The sequence below is a fragment of the Ictidomys tridecemlineatus genome, chromosome 11 (assembly GCF_052094955.1).
Source record: "Ictidomys tridecemlineatus isolate mIctTri1 chromosome 11, mIctTri1.hap1, whole genome shotgun sequence".
In the NCBI taxonomy this organism is placed as follows: Eukaryota; Metazoa; Chordata; class Mammalia; order Rodentia; family Sciuridae; genus Ictidomys; species Ictidomys tridecemlineatus.
In genome coordinates this window covers 103164397-103183755 of record NC_135487.1, presented here as the reverse complement: position 1 = coordinate 103183755, position 19359 = coordinate 103164397, and the positions used below count along the sequence as shown (strand labels likewise).

Sequence of the window (19359 nt, the reverse complement as noted above, 5' to 3'; positions counted from 1 at the left end):
TATACATGAAGTGTACCCAATGCTCATATTGTCCCAAGTGGGGCCAGTGGGTACCTCTTACATAGTCTTCTATGTTCCATTTTACGTTTCTTTGTATACACACGTACATCATACTTTCATATGGTCCTAAAAAAAAAAAAAAGTAGCAAACACAAAAATTCACTAATAAATTCTTCAGAAAGCATCTTCAAAGAATAAGAATACTCTTCCTACAGAACTTTGATAGTATTATCACACTTGAGAAAATTGACAGTAATCCTATATTATCTAATGTCCATACTATCCAAACTTCCTCCATTTTCTCAAGGTTTTTTTTCACAGTTGAGGACCAACTGCCTCCCCAATCTTTCAACACAGGATGGAATAAAGGTTCATTAAATACAATAGGTTCCTTGAGCCTCCACTAATCTAAAATATTCTGCTTTTCCAGCTCATGAGTCCAGGCCAGCTCTCTCATAGAATCTCCCATTTCCTTAATTTTTCAGGTTGTTTCCTTCCTGTAAACTACAAATTCAGTTTGATTAGAGAGATTAAAATTTTGGCAATTTTAACGGTATGATATATAGATGATGTCATATATTTCCCCTTGTAGGAGGCACAGTGTCAGGTTGTTGCACCATTAGTGACACTAACATTAAACCTTGGCTAGAGCAAGACCATCAGATCTCTTCCTTGAAAGATACATTTTCTCTTCAGCAAGTAAAGGTTAATTTGTGGGGCGAAATAACATCATGGTGAATATCTTATTGTCTAGTGACTTCACTATCTGTTAATAATTCTTGCACGAACCAATTAATGACAGGGTATTATAAAATAATAATTGTTCATTTCTTCCACACACATTAGCTGGCATTCTTTTATGAAGACAGCCTTTGCATTTCCTTTTTTAGTAGTCATTCATAGTCAATGTTACACGCAATTATACATTAAGTGTACCAAATGCTCATACTGACCCCCAAGCTGGGCCAGTGGGTGCTTCCTACAAGCCAGATCTTCTGTCCTTCTGACATTCCATTTAAGCACTTCCCTCCTTTTTGACAAAAGAAGATGTACTGGGCTATAGTTGTGGTTCAGTGGTAGAGGGCTTGCCCAGTTTGTGTGAGGCACTGGGTTCGATTCTCAGCACCACATATAAATAAATTAAAGGTTCATCAACCTCTAAAAAAATATTTTTTTAAAAAAGAAGATATACCAAGTTGACTGTTCTTTCAGCCATTTCTCCAAGCTTTATTTCTTTCAGTGGGAAACTAATATCTGGATACAAGGTATGATATTTGCTATCAAAGGTCTCAAAGCTTTTAGGTTCATTTAGTAGAGAAATAAATCTTTGTTTTATTCATTAGTTCATGCTGATTTTTTATATTGATATTTATATTTCAAACTTAAAATTATCTTAAAAACTTAAATTTCCTATTTGTATTTCTTTTATGTTGAAAATCTTGGTCCCTAGTAACACTAATATATTTACTTATTTGCTATATTCTATAATTAATACATAAAATAGATTTAAAAGGACAAAACTAATCTCATTACTAACAGTCTCTTCAGTGATCAAGATTTCACTGAAATTCTTTTTGTCCTTAGACTATATTTCAGAAAGAATATATAGTCAAAGTACTAGAATACTGTATAATCAATTTGATATAGTATGCTAGATTTGATACTTTAAACTTACTTTATAAATAACTTTAAGATTTCCTTTTTTTCTCTTTGATTTAATCTTATTTCTGACATATAAAAATATTTTCATGAATCAGAAATTTTAAAGGTATACTCAGAGAAGTCTCATTTCTAGTCCTACTCCTGTAATTGTTCATGCCACATTTTCATTGGCTTCTTATTCTTTTTTTGGTGGGGGTGGTACCAGGTCTTGAGCTCAGGGGTACTCAGCCCAGCCCTATTTTGTATTTTATTTAGAGACAGGATCTCAATGAGTTGCTTAGCGCCTTGATTTTACTGAGGCTGGCTTTGAACTTGCAATCCTCCTGCCTCAGCCTCCCAAGCCTCTGGGATTACAGGTATGGGCTACCTCGCAGCTTCTTTATTCTTCCTTTGGCTTTTATAGAGGCAAATAAATATTTATTTTCCCTCTCTTTGGGAAAGACAAAGCCAGATTCCTAGGTTCACTTTGTAAGTTTGTAATAAGGAGTCATCATTAGCCTTAATCTGTGCTTCTCTTTAAAGTCAATCTTGATTTTAAATGAAGCTCTCAAGAAGTTAAACTGGCAAACCTTACTGCAAGGTATGCTGGGATGTTCTTTTTTAAGAACATCAATTCCTTATTAATAGGCAAACCTGTACTCTTCAAACGAATGTCTATGAGAAGAAAATTTAACACTGAAAGCAAACAATCCATGTATGGCACTAGAATGAAGATGGGATATCTGGCATTTTGGAAGGTAGTCACATGAATTGAGCAAATGTCATCTGTAATTTCTTAGCTTGTTATGATGGAAGAAGATTAGCAATGTACAAGAATAATTCTGCTAGGTGTGGTGGCACACAGTTGTAATCTCAGTGACTTGGGAGATTGAAGCAAGAGGACTGCAAGTTTTTATTTTTCCCTAGAGAGAGAAAGAGAGAGAGAGAGAGAGAGAGAGAGAGAGAGAGAGAGAGAGAGAGAGAGAGAGAGAGAGAGAGAGAATTTTTTTAAATATTTATTTTTTAGTTTTTGGCAGACACAACATCTTTGTTTATATGTGGTACTGAGGATCAAACCCGGGCCGCACGCATGCCAGGCGAGCATGCTACTGCTTGAGCCACATCCCCAGCCTCAGCAACTTAGTGAGGCCCTAAGCAAGGAGGAAAAAAAAAAAAAAAAAAACAAGAGGAAAAAAAAAAAAAAGGGACAGACATATGGCTCAGTGGTTCAGTGCCCCTGGGTTCAGTCCCGGGCATCAAAGTAACAAACCAAATCTGAGAGTCTAATCTAAATGAGGTCTATTTTGTTTTAAATTCATATATTTGCTTAAGTGAGCAAACCCAGTTGTGAGTCAGCACAGTATTTGGGAAGGCTAAGCTATGTCTAACTAGAGGCAAAAGAAATGGAAGTCCTTGCCAAGTAGTACATGGATAGCAGAAAAACTATAAGTAGTTCCCAATATGTGGCAGCTGAGTCTATGAAAGTCAGTGTTCTGAAACCTAGGCTAACATCCAACAAAGGCAAATGAGATAGAAACCACTTAAATTTTTAGTCACCATCCAGTTTTCCATAAAGCATAGTCTCAGGGAAGGGAAAAGTCATCAAATCTCAACAAAATACAAATCTAACTTTAAGGACCTAATGTTAAATAGCTGCTATTTAGTAACAGGTGTTGTTTCCAGAGTGGGTCAACAGGACCCTTCAGAATCCATCCTGTAGTTAGACTGCATATTTTCAAGTTCAAAGGACAAAGAGAAAGCCTTTTAAAGATCATATGCAGCTGATTTTATCCTCCATGGTTCTTCAAAACAAAACAAAAAAACATTAAGTCTCTAGAAGGAAAGACCAGACACAACATATACACAATAATCTATCAGTCAGTCACATCAAACTGATATTAAAAAATATTTTGAGTTGTAGATGGACATGATACTTTCTGTTTTTTAATGTGGTGCTGAGGATGGAACCCAGTGCCTCACACGTGGAAGGCAAGCGCTCTACCACTGGGCCACAACCTTAGCCCCACATCAAACCATTTTAAAAACACAATGGTGGGCTGGAGATGTGGCTCAATCGGTATCGCGCTCGCCTGGCATGCGTGCGGCCTGGGTTCGATCCTCAGCACCACATACCAACAAAGATGTTGTGTCCGCCGAGAACTAAAAAATAAATATTAAAAATTCTCTCTCTGTCCTCTCTCACTCTCTCTTTTAAAAAAAAAAAAAACAAAAAAAAAACCACAATGGTATTTTTCATTCCAGAGAGGTGATATTTGCCATTCTTCTTGATTCTCTACCTACCCTGGGAAGTATATATTCAATTTTAGATAAAAGACTCAGTATAAAATCACTACTTGCAAAAAAAATGCTGACTGAAAGAACTGCTAGCTGCAGCTTCTCTGGAGCTATTTAAAAACAAGAGTTCTCTACTGTTCCACGATGAATACTATACAATTCTCCATCCTGTCTACCTCCAGACCCAAATACAAAATCTGAGTTTTCCTGATCCATGAGTTTTTGAACAGCCATTTTCTAAGCAAAGTGGTCAGAAGCACAAAGCCAAAGATCTTTTGGCTCTACCTGGATGGCAAACCAGAAGTCAGAATTGTTTGTTTGTTTAAGAAAGGTTATGTGGCAAATTTTATCCATGACATTGCAAGACTATTACTGATCTAAATAGTTTTCAAATCATTTTTGTTTAACTCTTGGTATATAAAAAATAAACCTTACAACCTGAAAGCACTAGATCAGGATTTTTACTTAAAGCTGATTAGAAAAGAAGTTTAAAATCTAGACTTATAGGTATAGTAAACAAGATTCTGAATGCCGAGATTTCCCTTTTTTTAGTTTAAGTTCTGTCTCGATCTTAGTGGCTTAAGGTTTAGGGAGAATTTGTATTTTCAGAACATTCTGGAATCTTAAGTGTTGTATCTATACTTCACAGATGAGAAAACTGTACAGGGCTGGGGGTTAAGTGACTTGCTTACAGCAATTTTCCATCAACAGATTTAAAAAAGGGGGGAAAAAATCCACAAGTCTATTACTATTTTCCTTCTTTTGGCTGGGGAAATAGCTTTTCCCTGACTTTTCCAGGGGTCAGTTTACAGAACAGTCCACATTTCATTAAAGCGTTCTGCGCTTACAATATCAGAGAACATTTGTGAGCTTTAGAAAAGGAAAAGAATTCCCAAATCTTGATTAACTTTGTAAGAAGCCAAATGGTCCGGATAAAGAAGTATAATATTCTAAAGTTGCTAATGAATTGCTACTGAGAGGTACTGCTGCTTAGACTTGAAAAAGGGTGAAGGGAGAATGACAGAGTCCAAACTTGATAGGAGCAAAAAGCTGCACACTAGCACTTATTTCCATGGTCTTCTGTGGATGAAGTGGGAAGGAAGAGTTTGCACCAGCAATCTACTGCCAACTGTGTTACTACCCAAAACAAATCTACTCAGAAGTTCCTTTTTGCATTATTCTATTTGTATTTATACAAGGAGTTTTTCAATTTGGCATGGCTAAAACTGACCAATATTTTTAAAAATAAAACAGATGCCTAGGAAACTCATTGGTTGTTTTCACAAGAATTTACCATTTATTAAATGTACAATAAATAATATATTTTAAATATGTTTTAAAAAGGGGTTTATTTAATTTGTGGTGAATGGTGATGAGGAAACTTCTTTCACACACTAAAGTTAACACAATCAGAAAACATGTACTTAAGTTGAAAATATTTTACTAAGTTCTCTCTGCACCTATAGTAGCTACCTTAGATCTTACATGACATCTCCAAAACATCATACTGAATACAATGAAATAAAACACAATTTTAATTTGTCGATTATATATATATATTTTTTGAGAGAGAGAAAAAGAGAGAATTTTTTAATATTTATTTTTCAGTTTTTGGTGAACACAACGTCTTTTATTTTTATGTGGTGCTGAGGATCGAACCCAGCGCCCCACGCATGCCAGGCGAGTGTGCTACTGCTTGAGCTACATCCCCAGCCCTGTCAATTATATTTTTAAAAAGCTGAAAAATGGCCAGACACGCCTGTAATCCCAGTGACTTGGGAGGCTGGGGCAGGAGCACGCAAGTTCGAGGCCAGGCTCAGCAGTTCAGTGAGACCTTGTCTCAAAATAAAATGAAAATAGCTAGTGATGTAGCTCAGTGGTAGAACACCCCTGAGCTCAATCCTAGTTTAAAAAAAAAAAATCAACTAATGAAAAAAAAACTCCATATTTAATTTTTAAGAAATAGACCTTTCCAAAAACTGAGTAGCAGGTTTTAACCGTACAGCTTTACAAGCTTAACAGAACCGCAAAATGTTTCTACATAGTCCCATGAAGTGAGGTCTGAAATTAAGTCTGGTCATTTTAAATAGCTTCTTTAAAAACAGAAAATAAAGATAATTAGTATGTGATTATAGTTCCCTCAGCTTTAATGTATCACTTAGCATACATAAGATGTCCTTATATTAATAGCAGGATGGCAGGTTTCCTAACACAGGTTCTTCCACATGCTGGTGAGCAGTTAGAACTGGAACCACCTGGAGCTAACTTCTCAGAGGAGGGCTAGGGGCTCTGCTTGCTACTGGAATCTGACAAGGTTAGCCTGGAACAGTCTAAATACAGTCCTTATTTGGCAATCTTTTGGTACAGGTATGGAAAACTTCCCTAAGACCTTAGGCAGAACAATGAATATTCCTGTTAAGAATACAGTAAAGAGTTTTACCCTACAGTAAAGAGTTGTGGACCTGTGGTTATTTTGAGATTAGCTTTCTGAGAGGAAAAGGCAGAACTGGGCACTCACTGTGATCCAGCTTTCACACTGGCCCTGCTTTCTACATAATTCTCTCTCCCCAAGTTCCCTCTGAGCTTTCATTCATGTTTCTATAGTACACATCACACCCTGTACTAACCCTAGGAGGTCTGGCCATTCTTTCCAGTCAAACACCAACTTTTCTAGGGAAAGAGACATATTAACATTGGGTCTTATTTGACAATAAAGCAATAGCAACAGACCCTTCAAGAGTAAAAAGAGTCTTTTTTTTTTTTTGTTTGAGTCTCAAATCTGCTCTTTGGCTGGCTATCTGGCTCACTAACTTAGTCAAAGCTATCTTTCTGCAGTATGGAGATTCCTCAGAAAACTTGGAATAGAACCACCATTTGATGCAGCTATCCCACCCCTCAGGTTTATACCCTAAGGTATAAAATCAGTACACTACAATGATGCAGCCACATCAATGTTTACAGCAGATCAATTCACAATAGCTAAACTATGGAACCAGCCTAAGTACCCTTCAGCAGATCAGCAGATGAATGGATAAAGAAAATGTGTGTGTATGTGCTTGTGTGTAGAGAGTATATATAATGGAATATTACCCACCCATAAAGAAGGAAATTATGGCATTTGCCAGCAAATGGATGACACCAGAGAATACCATGCTAAGTGAAATAAGCCAACCCCCAAAACCAAAGACTGAATGTTCTCTCAGTGGATACTGACTCACAATAAGGAGACAGGGGTAGGGAAGAATAAAAGTACTTTGGATTAGACAAAAGAGAATGAAGGGAAGGGAAGGGGAATGAGAATAGGAAAGATAGTAGAATGAAATCAGACATTATTTTCCCATATGCATATATAAATACATGACCAATGTAATTCCATATCATATACAACCAGAAGAAACAGTTATACTCTATTTATGTATAGTATGTCAAAATACATTCTACTGTCATGTACAAGTAAAAAAGCAGCAGTTTTAACAGTCTAAGTCATCCCACATGGGTTGAAGCTGCATTCCCAGATTTCATAATAATTTTGGTCAGCTTTTCTAGATCATGTAAGAGTGGTTCTAAATCTGAAATCTTTTAAGTTTATCTGGAGAAGCTGTTTCAAAATGTCAACCCATTCTCCATATGCACCGTTACTCTCAGCCTCTTTGCCATTCTGATTAAGTAAGCCCAGTTTAGGTAATTACTATTTTGAAAAAAAACTCCTTAGGTGATGGATACTTTCCATTCCTCCCCACCCCATAAGAAGTGATTTAAGAAACATTCTAAGCAGGACCTGAAGAAATAAACACAAGCCCATTGAGTTTACCAGGCTCTTGATAAACTGACTCAAGGAACACGGAGAACAAATGGGTTAGACATGCCTTGTTCAGAATCAAACAAATAAGGCAAAGGAAGTAGGGATTTAAACCAATTCCATCTTGTCAGACCATCTGTCTGATGGGTCCACAAGGGGTCAGGAAAATATGACAAAGAGCCAGTCTGAGGAAAACAGACTGCATTTTTACCAAATTTTAGTTCAAATTCAGTAAAAACTGGCAATATGCTCTCATTCCAAACATGCCCAGCACTCAGCTAATCCCCTCCCTAAGGAGTCAGAAAAGAATGTACATTATTAAGAGCCCCATGCTCCCCCAACAGAAGTTCTAGTTCTTGAATGTAAGGGCTAAAATTAATCCCATCAAATATCCACACCCAGAGGCTGAGGTTGTGGCCCAATGATAGAAGAGCACTTGCCTAGCACGTGTGAGGCACTGGGTTTAATTCTCAGCACCACATATAAATAAATATAAAAAAGTTCATTAACAACTAAAAAAATATTTTAAAAAGTAAATAAATCAAGGTTCCAAATTACAAGCTAGTAGAGAAATAAAGTGCTTCTTAACACAGGTATTCTCCTTCTATGCTTTATGATTTTTAAATATTCTTTACCCCACCTCCAAAAAGAACCAAGCCTTTGCCAATCTTGATTCATTCTCAACTGGCAAAAAAGAACAGAAACCACTTCCAGAGTAAAGTTCCCAATGGGAAATCCTGGGGAAGGGGTGCAGCAATTTCAGTCCCTACAAGATGCATTTTTCTTGGACTTACAATACAGCTTATTACAGTGAGAACACCATGTCCCCAACCAACTTGGTCTCTTTTCTGTTACAAACCTGAAGTAAACAGATTCTACAGCAGCTACAAGTCTGTTACCAAGGCCACTGTATTGATCAGTATAATTAACATTCACAATTCATTTTAGTCCAGCATGACAAGCCAGCTGGGCTACTCTCCCCATAAGTGAGCACTGGAAATCTTGTCTTGCTTGCTAAGAAGTCTGGTGCTGAGAAGTGAGGTACTAAAAACTAAAGGATTAAATCAGAAGTTGGAACCACCTGGCCATCAACCGGAAACTGAATTAGTTGCCTTAACAACTGTATACATTTTCCTTCTCTACAAAGAACATATTTCATCCCAAACAGCCAAATTCTGAAAGTCTCCCTTTCCTCAATTCCCGCTGGTCATGTACTTTAAGGAAACACAAAATTTAGTGTCAACTAGAGACAGAAATTTTGTTTAGGACAGCTTTGGCCCAATTCCTAAATGGTATTTAAAAGACAAGAGCACATATGGCATTTAAGTGCCAAGTTTAGCCTCTGGATCACAAGGGGCCGTCAGGGTTGTAGGATAAGTTGACACAGAAATTTGCTTAGTACTGCCAGGCAGAGCAATTCATCCATTACTTTCAGGTCCCAACATTTATTCCAAAATCAAAGTGTTCATCATTGGCCCCCAAGGCTCAAACCCCTAGGTAAATATCTCCTGTTCCTTAAATCCAAAGCATGTGTAAACCAGAACACCAATTTCACCTTTTGTCAAAGTGTCCCCAATGCAAAGAATTTAAAATTTCTTTCCACGGTGAGGAATTTAAATCACCTTCCTCATTATGTGTAAAGAGACCTGAGCTCACTGCCTTGTGTTCTGTGCTACTGTGCTAACAGGCTGAAGGCCATGTGTCTAGTGCCCTTTCCTCCCTCACCTCTGTTTCTGGCATTATCAAGGACTAAACTGTTGGAAATTCTCAATAATTTCTCACTTGTAATTCTTGGTATTCCCTTATCCACCCATTAGGAAGGGGACTGAAGTTAGAAAAACAGCCTCAGTCTAATAAAAGGGCAAGTGAGTCCAAGTCACCAAAAGATTTCAAGTTCATTCATTTTCTCTCAGGGATGATCCTCTCATAGTATTTTATTCAATAAACTTTAATGACAACATTATAGGCAGACACAACATATAAGACGTGTGAAATTTAGTCCTAAACTTCAGTAGGTTCCATCTAAAGAAACCAAATGAGTAAGATTCAGGTATCATCAGCTCAGTTTTAAAACAGTGAGTGCTCCACCTGAAATCAAACCTATTTTTGAGAGATAAAGGAAAGCAAACTACTATTTTTTTAATTTAACATCTAGTCTAGGAAATGAGCTTCTTATTCCAAATACTCCTATGGAAGCAGCTTTAGAACTTTAGGGACATTCACATTGCATATAAACAGCAGTAGGGCTAAGAAGTTTCAAAAAAAAAAAAGTTGCTGAAATTCTGGTTTCAGTATGTGAAAGTTCCTGAGTTAAACCCTCAAGGCATTTATAATGAGTCTCTTGGGCAGCTGAGGAGCATCTCAAGGAGGAGGGTGACAACACAGTCTCAGCTTTGTTCCAAGCCACAAGGACAAACTGTATGCTGGAAACAATCTTTTTGAAGTTTCAGGACCTGCTAGAAGCCTGACAATCTAAATCAGGGTTTTTCAAACCTAGGATCCATGACTGAGTTTCAGGGAGTTCCAAATACCTTCTGAAAGTGCATACAAATTTTGGGGGCGGAATCCTGAATGTTCCTAAAGAAAGAAACAATAACTTTCATGAAATTCTTAAAGGGATCTATGACTCAAAAGATTAAGAACCACTATTCTAAAGTCTAATCCAGGACTCTGCAAGCATTCCCTTAAACATGCAAAAGTGAAGCCTATTTCAATTCTCTACCTTCCACACAAATATGCCTATTCATTTCTCTTCTGAAATTGAGAGAGAGGGAGGGAGGGAGGGAGAGAGGGGGAGAGAGAGAGAGAGAGAGAGAGAGAGAGAGAGAGAGAGAGAGAGAGAGAGATAGATAGATAGATAGATAGATAGATATGGGAGATGTGCATTTTGAAAATTCAAGACAATCGTCTCTTCCACATCTCCAAAAAAAGTTAACTATCATGAAGAGTCCAGATGAGTTTTTCTTAAAGGTTTTTGAGGAAGGAGACAAGGTAGAACTGGTCAAAGAAGGCAGATCAGAATCTCTGCCCTATTAACATTCCTAATAGGTCTCTCTTTAAAATTTCAGGCTCCTGGGACTATAAGGGAAACAGGTCACAGCCCAAAAGCTTGGACTTGAGGTCAAACCAGTTCTGAGAGGTAGGGTTAAAGTAATTCCTATTACCCTTATGAAAACATGTACCCTAAAGGTTCACCTTAAAACAGAGCTGTAGCAAGAGCTGCAGCCGTTTATTAAAAATAGAACTTTCAAAATCCTGTCATTGCTCATAACAGTTTGAACAGCTTATTAAGGAGGACTAAGTCAATAAAGCAGTTACTCTCATCTCTTCCAGGCCTTTAGTCCCTTCATTCTGCCATTCACCAATTCACTATCTAGCTCACAGAGAGCTGTGCACATTACAGATGAGCATAGCATTTTCCTTGGCACTTTAAGCACATAGCTCAGTGGATTCTAGTGGTATTATGACACACTCACAGGTTCAGAAGAGAAAAACATAGAAACAAGAGGGCATGCTCTTGCTGGGCAAGTCTTCAGACTATAAAGAATTAGGCTTGAGATAGGTCCAAGATGTACAGTGTGGTACAGTGAGCAGTTCCAAATGCCTCCTGCTTATGCCTCATTTCTATCTACAACTGAGCACAGGGTGAACTGGCTCAGGCTGATAGAGGGAAACATGCTAATAAGTCCATTAAGCCCCATAGGTAATATATGTTAACTGAGAGGCTGGGACTTTCATGGCAAGAAAGCAGGAGCATGCTCAGATAGCCTTACATTTGTGGTTCTGCCAAAGTTCTTTTCCTAAACTGTGTCCAGTTTGGGTAGTAAATGATTAAGCCCCACTGTATACTGCCAGGCAGTACCAATCATTATATATATTCTGAAATTAAAGCACCAGGCTGATTCTTCTTAGAAAAATTTAACAGAGATAAGAAAATGAAACAAGAGTTTCAACAAAGGCATGGACATTCCACCTAGTTCTGTAATTGTTGTGGAGCAAAGGGCACATACTGCTGCAGGATAAAATCAGTTATACATAACCAGGAACAGGCCATGGGGAGCAGGGAGAAACATGACTTCAGAGAGGGAAGTTGAGTATGTAAGGATGGGTGAAGGTCATCGATGATGAAGTCACAGTTCAAAAAAGTCTTTGGAATTGTTTCACATAACTCAAAGATTCTAGTTTGAGAAGACCCCCAAAACTGCTGAAATTTGAGGAAAGAAAGTTTTGGACTCAGGTTAGCCCAGGGCCTGACAAATAACCATATACTATGGGTGCATTTCATGTTATGAGGGATGGAGGTGAGGAAAGGTGAGGTAGAGCACAGCTCACTCCTATCACAAGCTCTAAACTCTCATGGTCCAGGTAATCAACAAACATTGTGTTCAACAAGTTAAAGCTCTACACAAAATAACCTGTTTGTTAGAAAAAAAAATTATTTCCCCCTTTGAAAAGACATTCCAACAGAAACATTTTGATTTTGGGGGCTCTTTGATAATAATTCTCATGGAATTATTAGGTTCTCACTTGAACTCTCATGCCGCAGTGCCCAGAGTTATCAATAGGGTAACCACATAAACCAGCATACTTTTCCAGGTGTAAGGAGGCACTGACTGAATGGCATGCAAGGATAATAAGACCATAAATATGCAGGTAAACCAGAATATACAGACACTAGGCATAAAGGAGCAAACACAGTAATTTACTAAGTGCTAATCCTCTCAACAAATCTATATAGGTCATACTACTGTTACTTCCTGGTTTACAGATGAGAGAAGATAGGCTCAGTGAAGTTAAATCCCTTGTTCAAGGTCCTATTGCTCTCAATGGTAGAGATCAAAACTAAACTTGACTCCAAAAATCAAGTGCTTAGCTTACATGTAATGCCATTCAGTTTTTGGAACAAAAAGGGGAAGTTAACAGGCCTTATGTAATAGCCAAACAACAGTGGGGATAAGAGAACTACCTGAGTCAAAGGGAAATAGGGAATCACAAGAGAAAAAGTGACCAAAATCCTAAGTGAATTTTCATTAACTGCTTACCACACATAAGGCACTGATAGTGGTGACAAGAAGTGGAAGGAAAATTTGAAAGAATCTCTTCAACTTTGGATTCTCAGATTTCAGGTTGGAAAAAACTCTGGTCTATGCAAATGTGTTGTCCTCTGTACATGATGAAGATGCTTCTGACCCACCTAAGAAGGATGTGTTTGGAATTATTATTCAGTTTGGAATCATGCTAATTTACACGTTGAGTGTAAAAATGGTGGCCCATCTTTTAAAAAATTTAATATTCACATTCCCAAATTTAAGAATCAGAGACATATAAATTATTCTCCTTTACCAGCCAATTCCTTGAAATAGCCCCAAGAGGGCATTAAAGTGCTTGTTTACAGATTATTAACTACTACAGGTAGCAGAATAAACATCAGGAGTCACAGGCAACTGTGGATCTACAGGATTCTGTGTCAAAACATCCTTTACAGGCAACTTCACAAGACATATTAGGTAACACACTAGACCCAAATGATACCTTCCTGATAAGACAAAAGGTAGACACTTGTGATCTTGCCAGCAAAGGACCTAGACAATGAACAGATTTCTCTGTTACAAGTTAAATGTCTAAAAGAACTTAAAAATAATTTGGAAACTAGAGTGTAACTAAATCAAACCAGGTAAGAGGAGGAGGAAATCAGTATCTGTGGAGAAATCTAAAAAAAGATCTGAGCTGGGAATAGCACCTACTGAGCATGCTCAAGGTCCCAGATCAAAAAACTAAGCCCACCAAAAAAAAAAAAAAAAAAGACCTCCTTACATTTTTGACTCCTGTTCAAAGACTGCCACTAAAACAGGAGCTGTCCTAGAGAGTAAGGCTGTAAAGAAGAAACAGCAACAGCAGCCCATCTCTTCTCAGTGATTTTTGGTGTACATTCTATGAAATTGTTCCAAAAATTTGCTCTAAGACAATTCCAAAGAGAAAATGAATATCCGGAATGTTAACTGGCTATCAAGTTAACACCTAAGCAGGGCTTGATGGGGCTCTGCTTGGTGTGCTTCCTATTCCTTCTGATGAACCAGTGACACATAACCTATAAGCAAAAGTAGTTTCTTTAGCATTCTTTTCCTTTCCTATATTTTGCTAATGGTAAAAGTCTGACTGCACAGGTCCTAGGTCCAATGACTAAAGTATCACTTGGGAAAGTCCTCCCCCCAAAATGTTCAGAAGTTCAGAAAACATCTAGTGTTCTGAGATAGGCATTTCAGAGAAACATGTCGATGGCAGGAAATTTCATCAACAAACTGGAGATATGGATTTATTCTATGAAAAAAAGAATCAATTTGACACAGTGTCATTTTCAAATGGTCCAAGGACAGTTATTGCCTCTGCAGCACAAAGTAGCAGAAAAAGAGGGACAAACATCCAGTGATCATGGGGAACTAGATGACTTAATTGGTTTGACTACAACTGCCAACATTAAAACTGGGATCTGCCTCAGCTGTGGTAGTATACACTTATCATTAGCACTCAAATATTCGTTTCTCATCTCAAATTTTCCTAGCTATACCATCTGAAATCATCACAAGTCTTGAACAATCTTTACCATATGAACAATAACATAGCTATCAATGTGGTCTCATGAGAATTTCCTTTAGAATTTTGTGTCAGGAAAAGTTGTCTTCCTGAAGAATTAGCATGTATTCTTTCCAGTGCCTGCTAAGGTTACTATAACTCTGTGATCCCTTCATCCTCAGCTAGGGGGATGTTTATGGTGTTGCCTGTGATAATCAAATCCATCTTAGCCCTGAGGGTTAACAATATTTTCCCTTATTTCTATAGTTTTGACTTCATATTTATATTGTAGTTATTCTGTTATAACCCACCGCAAATGATCACTAAAAAGAAGGAATAAGAGTTTTAAAAAGTTACTTTTGCCATTTTAATTTCCAACATGCCTCCATTTCTACATGTCTGAACAATAGGCATGGATGTGGTAGATGCAGAAACTGAGGCATAGAAGCCTCAAGAACCAATTTAGTTGGCTTCTTGACAGCCAGACATTTCAAGTCTTGAATCAAATTCACAAACCCTATTATGGACTGGTAGACCCCAGAGCATAAAAAACTAAGTAAGTCATGATCATAGTTAGAGAATTCAAGTACCTATGCTTTTTTCATTGATGGGCACCCATTCTTACCTCTAAGTGAATAAAAGCTGACCAGAAAATTACACTAGATTGTGATCTGACTGAGGACCACTAAGGTCACCCTGAAGTCACCTCTATCCTTCTGGCATCAGAAATGTCCTCAATTCCCAAGGGCCTCAGGGATTGGAATGATCCAAGGATTAATTGGTCCAGAGCCAGGCTGGAATCCTCGTAAAAGACCGCACCATTTGAAAAAGCCTTTTTCTTAAACACCATTCAGGACTATGCCACAGAACTTTTTCCTCTTACTTTTCTTATGCTTTCTTTCTCATATTATCAACACATGGCAGAGGTACAAGAGTGACTTTAGTCATAATGTCCAATTCAGTTGAAATTCTGAGAAATGGATTACTTAGGACTTGCTTTGTGACCTTGACTAGTCCTCAACTGATCCATTAACTAAATAAATGCCTTTTATCATCACTAGAAGATGGGTAATTAGTCATCATAAAGCATTTTAATACAAGTGCTACGTAAATGCTACACAATAACGCTCAAAAAGAACAAAATTAATAACATGGGGTCACATTTACCAGCAAATGGAAACTTACAAGAGGGTCTTCCCATACTCCTGGCAGAGGCTTGCTTCTTTTAGCTAATGGAATATGAGTCTCTAAAGTCATTAGCACTTGGCCTCATAATAATACACATTAGTAATATTCCTCCCGGGAAGAAAAGGGGAAAAGGAATATTCTTGGTGCAGTCATTTGGATACCTGTGACTGGTTAGCCAGGTGGGTAATTAATATCTGAGTACCTACTATATGCAAGGTACAGAGCCAGGCACAATAGATACAATTGTGAACAAGATTCCTGACTTTCTGGCAGTTTACAATCTACAAGCTTTGGCTTATCAGTACTGATGCTTCCAAGAATACAGGTTTACTAAAATAAAGGCAAGTAACAATAAAGATGCCTAATACTCTGAAGCAACTATACAAAAGAGGACGGGCTAAGGAGGACAGAAAGAGTTGAGGGAATTAGGCTATCAGGGATTTCCATTCTTTCCCCTAATTCATTGTGAAGTATTACCTTTAAGCATTATGCTTATAAGGACTAACTATTTGTTCAAAGAATAGCAGATTACAGTTATGGCCCCCAACAAAGCAGTCAGTTGAACTGAGAGCACTAAAACTAAGGTTAATCATACTCCTTAGAATCCAGGGATCTTTCACAATCTTTAAAGGCATTATCAGTAAAACCTTAATTTTATAAGAAAGCAGAACTAAAACATACAAGGGTGACTTGTCCTTTGAATCGTGCACTTGATTTCTGGAGAGGCAGATTAACTGCTTAAAAAAACCCTAAAAAAACAAACAAAACAACCAAAAGCCATCTCACCCACTTAGCTTAAGTATTAAGTAGTTCAGGTATAGGAGCCTCAAGGACAAGTGACTATTCCTGCAAACCTTTGTTCAGCTTATACAAGCTCTGCATCCCATTCAACACTGCAAACAGCGACAGCTCTGAAACACTCTCTTTACACTGGAGGAAAATATTTGTCCGCGTTCTCACTGGTTTCAGAAAGGTCACCCTTTGCAAAGCTTCTCTGGTCTGTTAACTGGTATGTGGAAAGTCAAGATGTGGTTGGCATTAAATGAGAACACAATCCCAGCACTCAAAGAGCTAGTTAGACTAAAATCTCCAAAGGTTGCCATTTCCAAGAGAACTGGAAGGATGTCTTGAGCTCAACCCACAGCACAATAGACTAAACTTGTTCTGCCTCCGTAAGTGCAGTAAAAGAATGAGCAATCTTTCCTTACCACCCACCCCTTCATCCCACCCAAGCTCCTTTCTGGAGCAATATCTAAGTAATCTATTCACATGACTCTAGGATCAACCTGCATCCATGACAATTTCTGCTGTCACTAACCTTTAAATATCCGTTTCTTACATATATTGGAGCAACTGGAGGACTGAAGAAGGTGAAAAACCATAGTTTGCTTTTCAATCTTACGCTGCCCTCATTGCCTTCACCTGCACTAAAGACCTCGTTCCACGCATTCTTTTCTCTTGCCTGTAAGCTATCACGCAGTTGTTGGGTAAAACGGCCACGGCTCCCAAGGATTTGCCTGAAGAAGCTCAGCTAGATTTACCCACTCACCTGGGTGGAGATCTTCTGTCCACCCTCATCCCCTGCACAAGTCACAGGGGTCAGCTGAGTTGGCTCACCCCCTCCCACTCTCGTCTTCCAAGGCCCTCCATCCAGCAAAGTCAGCCGCAAATTTAAGGCCTGGCCCTGCTGGATTTCAAAAAGATCCCCGAGGGCTCGGGCTGAGGGACAAAGGAAAGCGAGGTCAGGGGCGGCCTCTTCAGCTCGGGATAGGCCTGGGGCCGCTCACCTGCCATCCCCTCCACCACCCCTGCCGTCCCCGACCACCCGAAACCCTAGCTTCGAAGTCCCGAACTACCCGAGCCCCGGCCCAGGGTGCTCGCGCCCCTTCCGCGAGGCTGGAGCCCTGGTCCCCGCCGCCACCCAGAGCTCCCGCACCTTCTTGGGCGCCTTGGTGACAGTGGCCATGAAGGAGTACTTCTCAGCGTCCTCGATCTCCTTGGCCTGTTTCAGCTCCTCCCCGACCCCGGGCAGCGGCATCGCGTCAGGCATCGACATCCCCCGGCCGGCCCGGCCCGCGGCTGACCCGCCGCCCCCGCCTCTTTCCCTCGCTGGCGCCCGCTCGCCCGCGCGGCGCTCTCCGACACGCGCTAGCCCACTCTCCCGCCAGGCCCAGGGCTGAGCTGCGTGGGCTTCTCGTTGCTCCGACCCGCGCCTCCTCTGTTCGGCAGCCCAAGACTGCCGGACAGCGATGGCAGCCACAGCAACACCAGAAGCAGCAGCGCGCAGCTCCGACCTGCCCGCGCCGCCACCTCCGCTGCACGCAAGCACGCAAGCACGCACGCAAGGTAAGGGTAGAGGGCGGTGACGCCACGTCAAGTACTGGCAGTTCCAAGGAAGGGAAAGAGGCGGGGAGAATCAGCGTTCTGTCATGACGTCACCACGCTGGGCCGGGCCGCATATGCTGCTCCTCCTTCTTTCCTACTCGAGGATGTTGAGGGTCCGAGGGTGAGCCCTATCCTTAGAGCCACCAGGTGGCGCCATCAGCCCTGTGAGCAGCGCAAGGTTTCTGCAAGGATGCCGTGGAACTGAGGGGTCTTTGGGCTTCTGGATTCTCGGCAATGCCTCACCGGGGCATAAGAGCGATGCTTGTAGAAAAGGGCACGGCGCCCCACATAACACATCCTACAGCCATTCTTAGGAAAAATCCACGGCCCGAGACAGCCCACTCACTGCCCCCGCCTCGGACCCTTGGGACCAAAAGCCCCTTCCCAAAGGATAGTGTTTGCCTTTTTGACTTCATGGGGGATGGAACAGAGTGAGAGCAGTCAGGTTTCTGCACAACCCTTTGTGACCTCCTTCACCACCATCTCCTCCTGGGTCTTGCCTGTTTACAAGACCTTCAGGCTGCAGTCATTGGGATAGAACTGATAGGTCAGAAGGTGGAGAGCCAGAGGCAGAGAAGCCCTGGCCAGATTGCCTTTCCAACTCCTTGCTCCGCCTAGGCAATAGCCCTGAGGAGCGTCCAGTGAGCATGGGGACCTTCATTGATTGCTCATACACTTCCTGAGCCCTAGTATGTGTTGTCTCCGTGCTAAGGCCCTGGGATGGCAAAGGTGCATGTGACACATTTTATATTTTGCAAGGCTTAGTTTAGCTGGAGAAGCAAAACCTGTTTGTCACCTAATGTCAGCAGAAGTAGCTTTTCCTTTGAGGTTCAAATGACATTGGCACCAATTCTCTTGTCCTGTGGAAAGTCCAGTGCCCTCCCTAGGATTTCTGTTAATTACTGGGGGGATTTAGATTTTCATGGTCCCTTCGGCTCTAGTTTTCTGCCTCGTCTGGATTTTTACTCACTATTCGGGTCTTATGACTGTTTCTTTAGCTCTTGCTGTCACTCAGTCCCTTTTCCTTTCAACCCCCACCTCTGTTCCAAAGCAACCACAAAAATGAAGCTGTAACACGTAACAGAACTTTTATTGAAGGTTCACGGGTCACATTGGAGAGGTTATGTCACACAATGAACAATTTAAAATCACATTTCTGAAATGCTGTGGAAAGTCGTTTTGGCTGTTACCAGGGGGGATTTCTCGATGGCCAGGCCACCTCACAAAGCCCCTAACTTGCTGCCCACATAGCTTCCTCTTCCTCTTTTCCCATTCTTGGACCTTACCTTTCCCTCCTTGGTGGAGAACAGATTCTTCTCTACTGTGCTGAGCCATTCAAAGCTTTCCAAGGGCCCTTTCCCCAATTTCTCTCCAAGCCCACACACCTTTTTATATCCAGAAACTCATCAGGGTTTTAACAAGTCAACCCTGGCCAGAAAGAAGCTGTGGTTTGAAATGACACCCCCCCCCCATCACTGGTT

The 19359-nt window shown here is 40.2% G+C and overlaps 1 protein-coding gene across 2 annotated transcripts in view; it reads right to left on the bottom strand.

Annotated features, from left to right (window-relative positions):
• Positions 1 to 17823, bottom strand: part of Ahcyl1 (adenosylhomocysteinase like 1) — a 37945-nt gene extending 20122 nt beyond the window's left edge. For both annotated transcript variants that reach the window (XM_005338110.2, XM_078026965.1), the window contains exon 1: positions 17430 to 17823. In XM_005338110.2, the coding sequence (XP_005338167.1) occupies positions 17430 to 17549 (120 nt within the window). In that variant the 5' untranslated portion in view covers positions 17550 to 17823. The remainder of the gene's footprint in view (positions 1 to 17429) is intronic.
• Positions 17824 to 19359: the final 1536 nt, after the last annotated feature.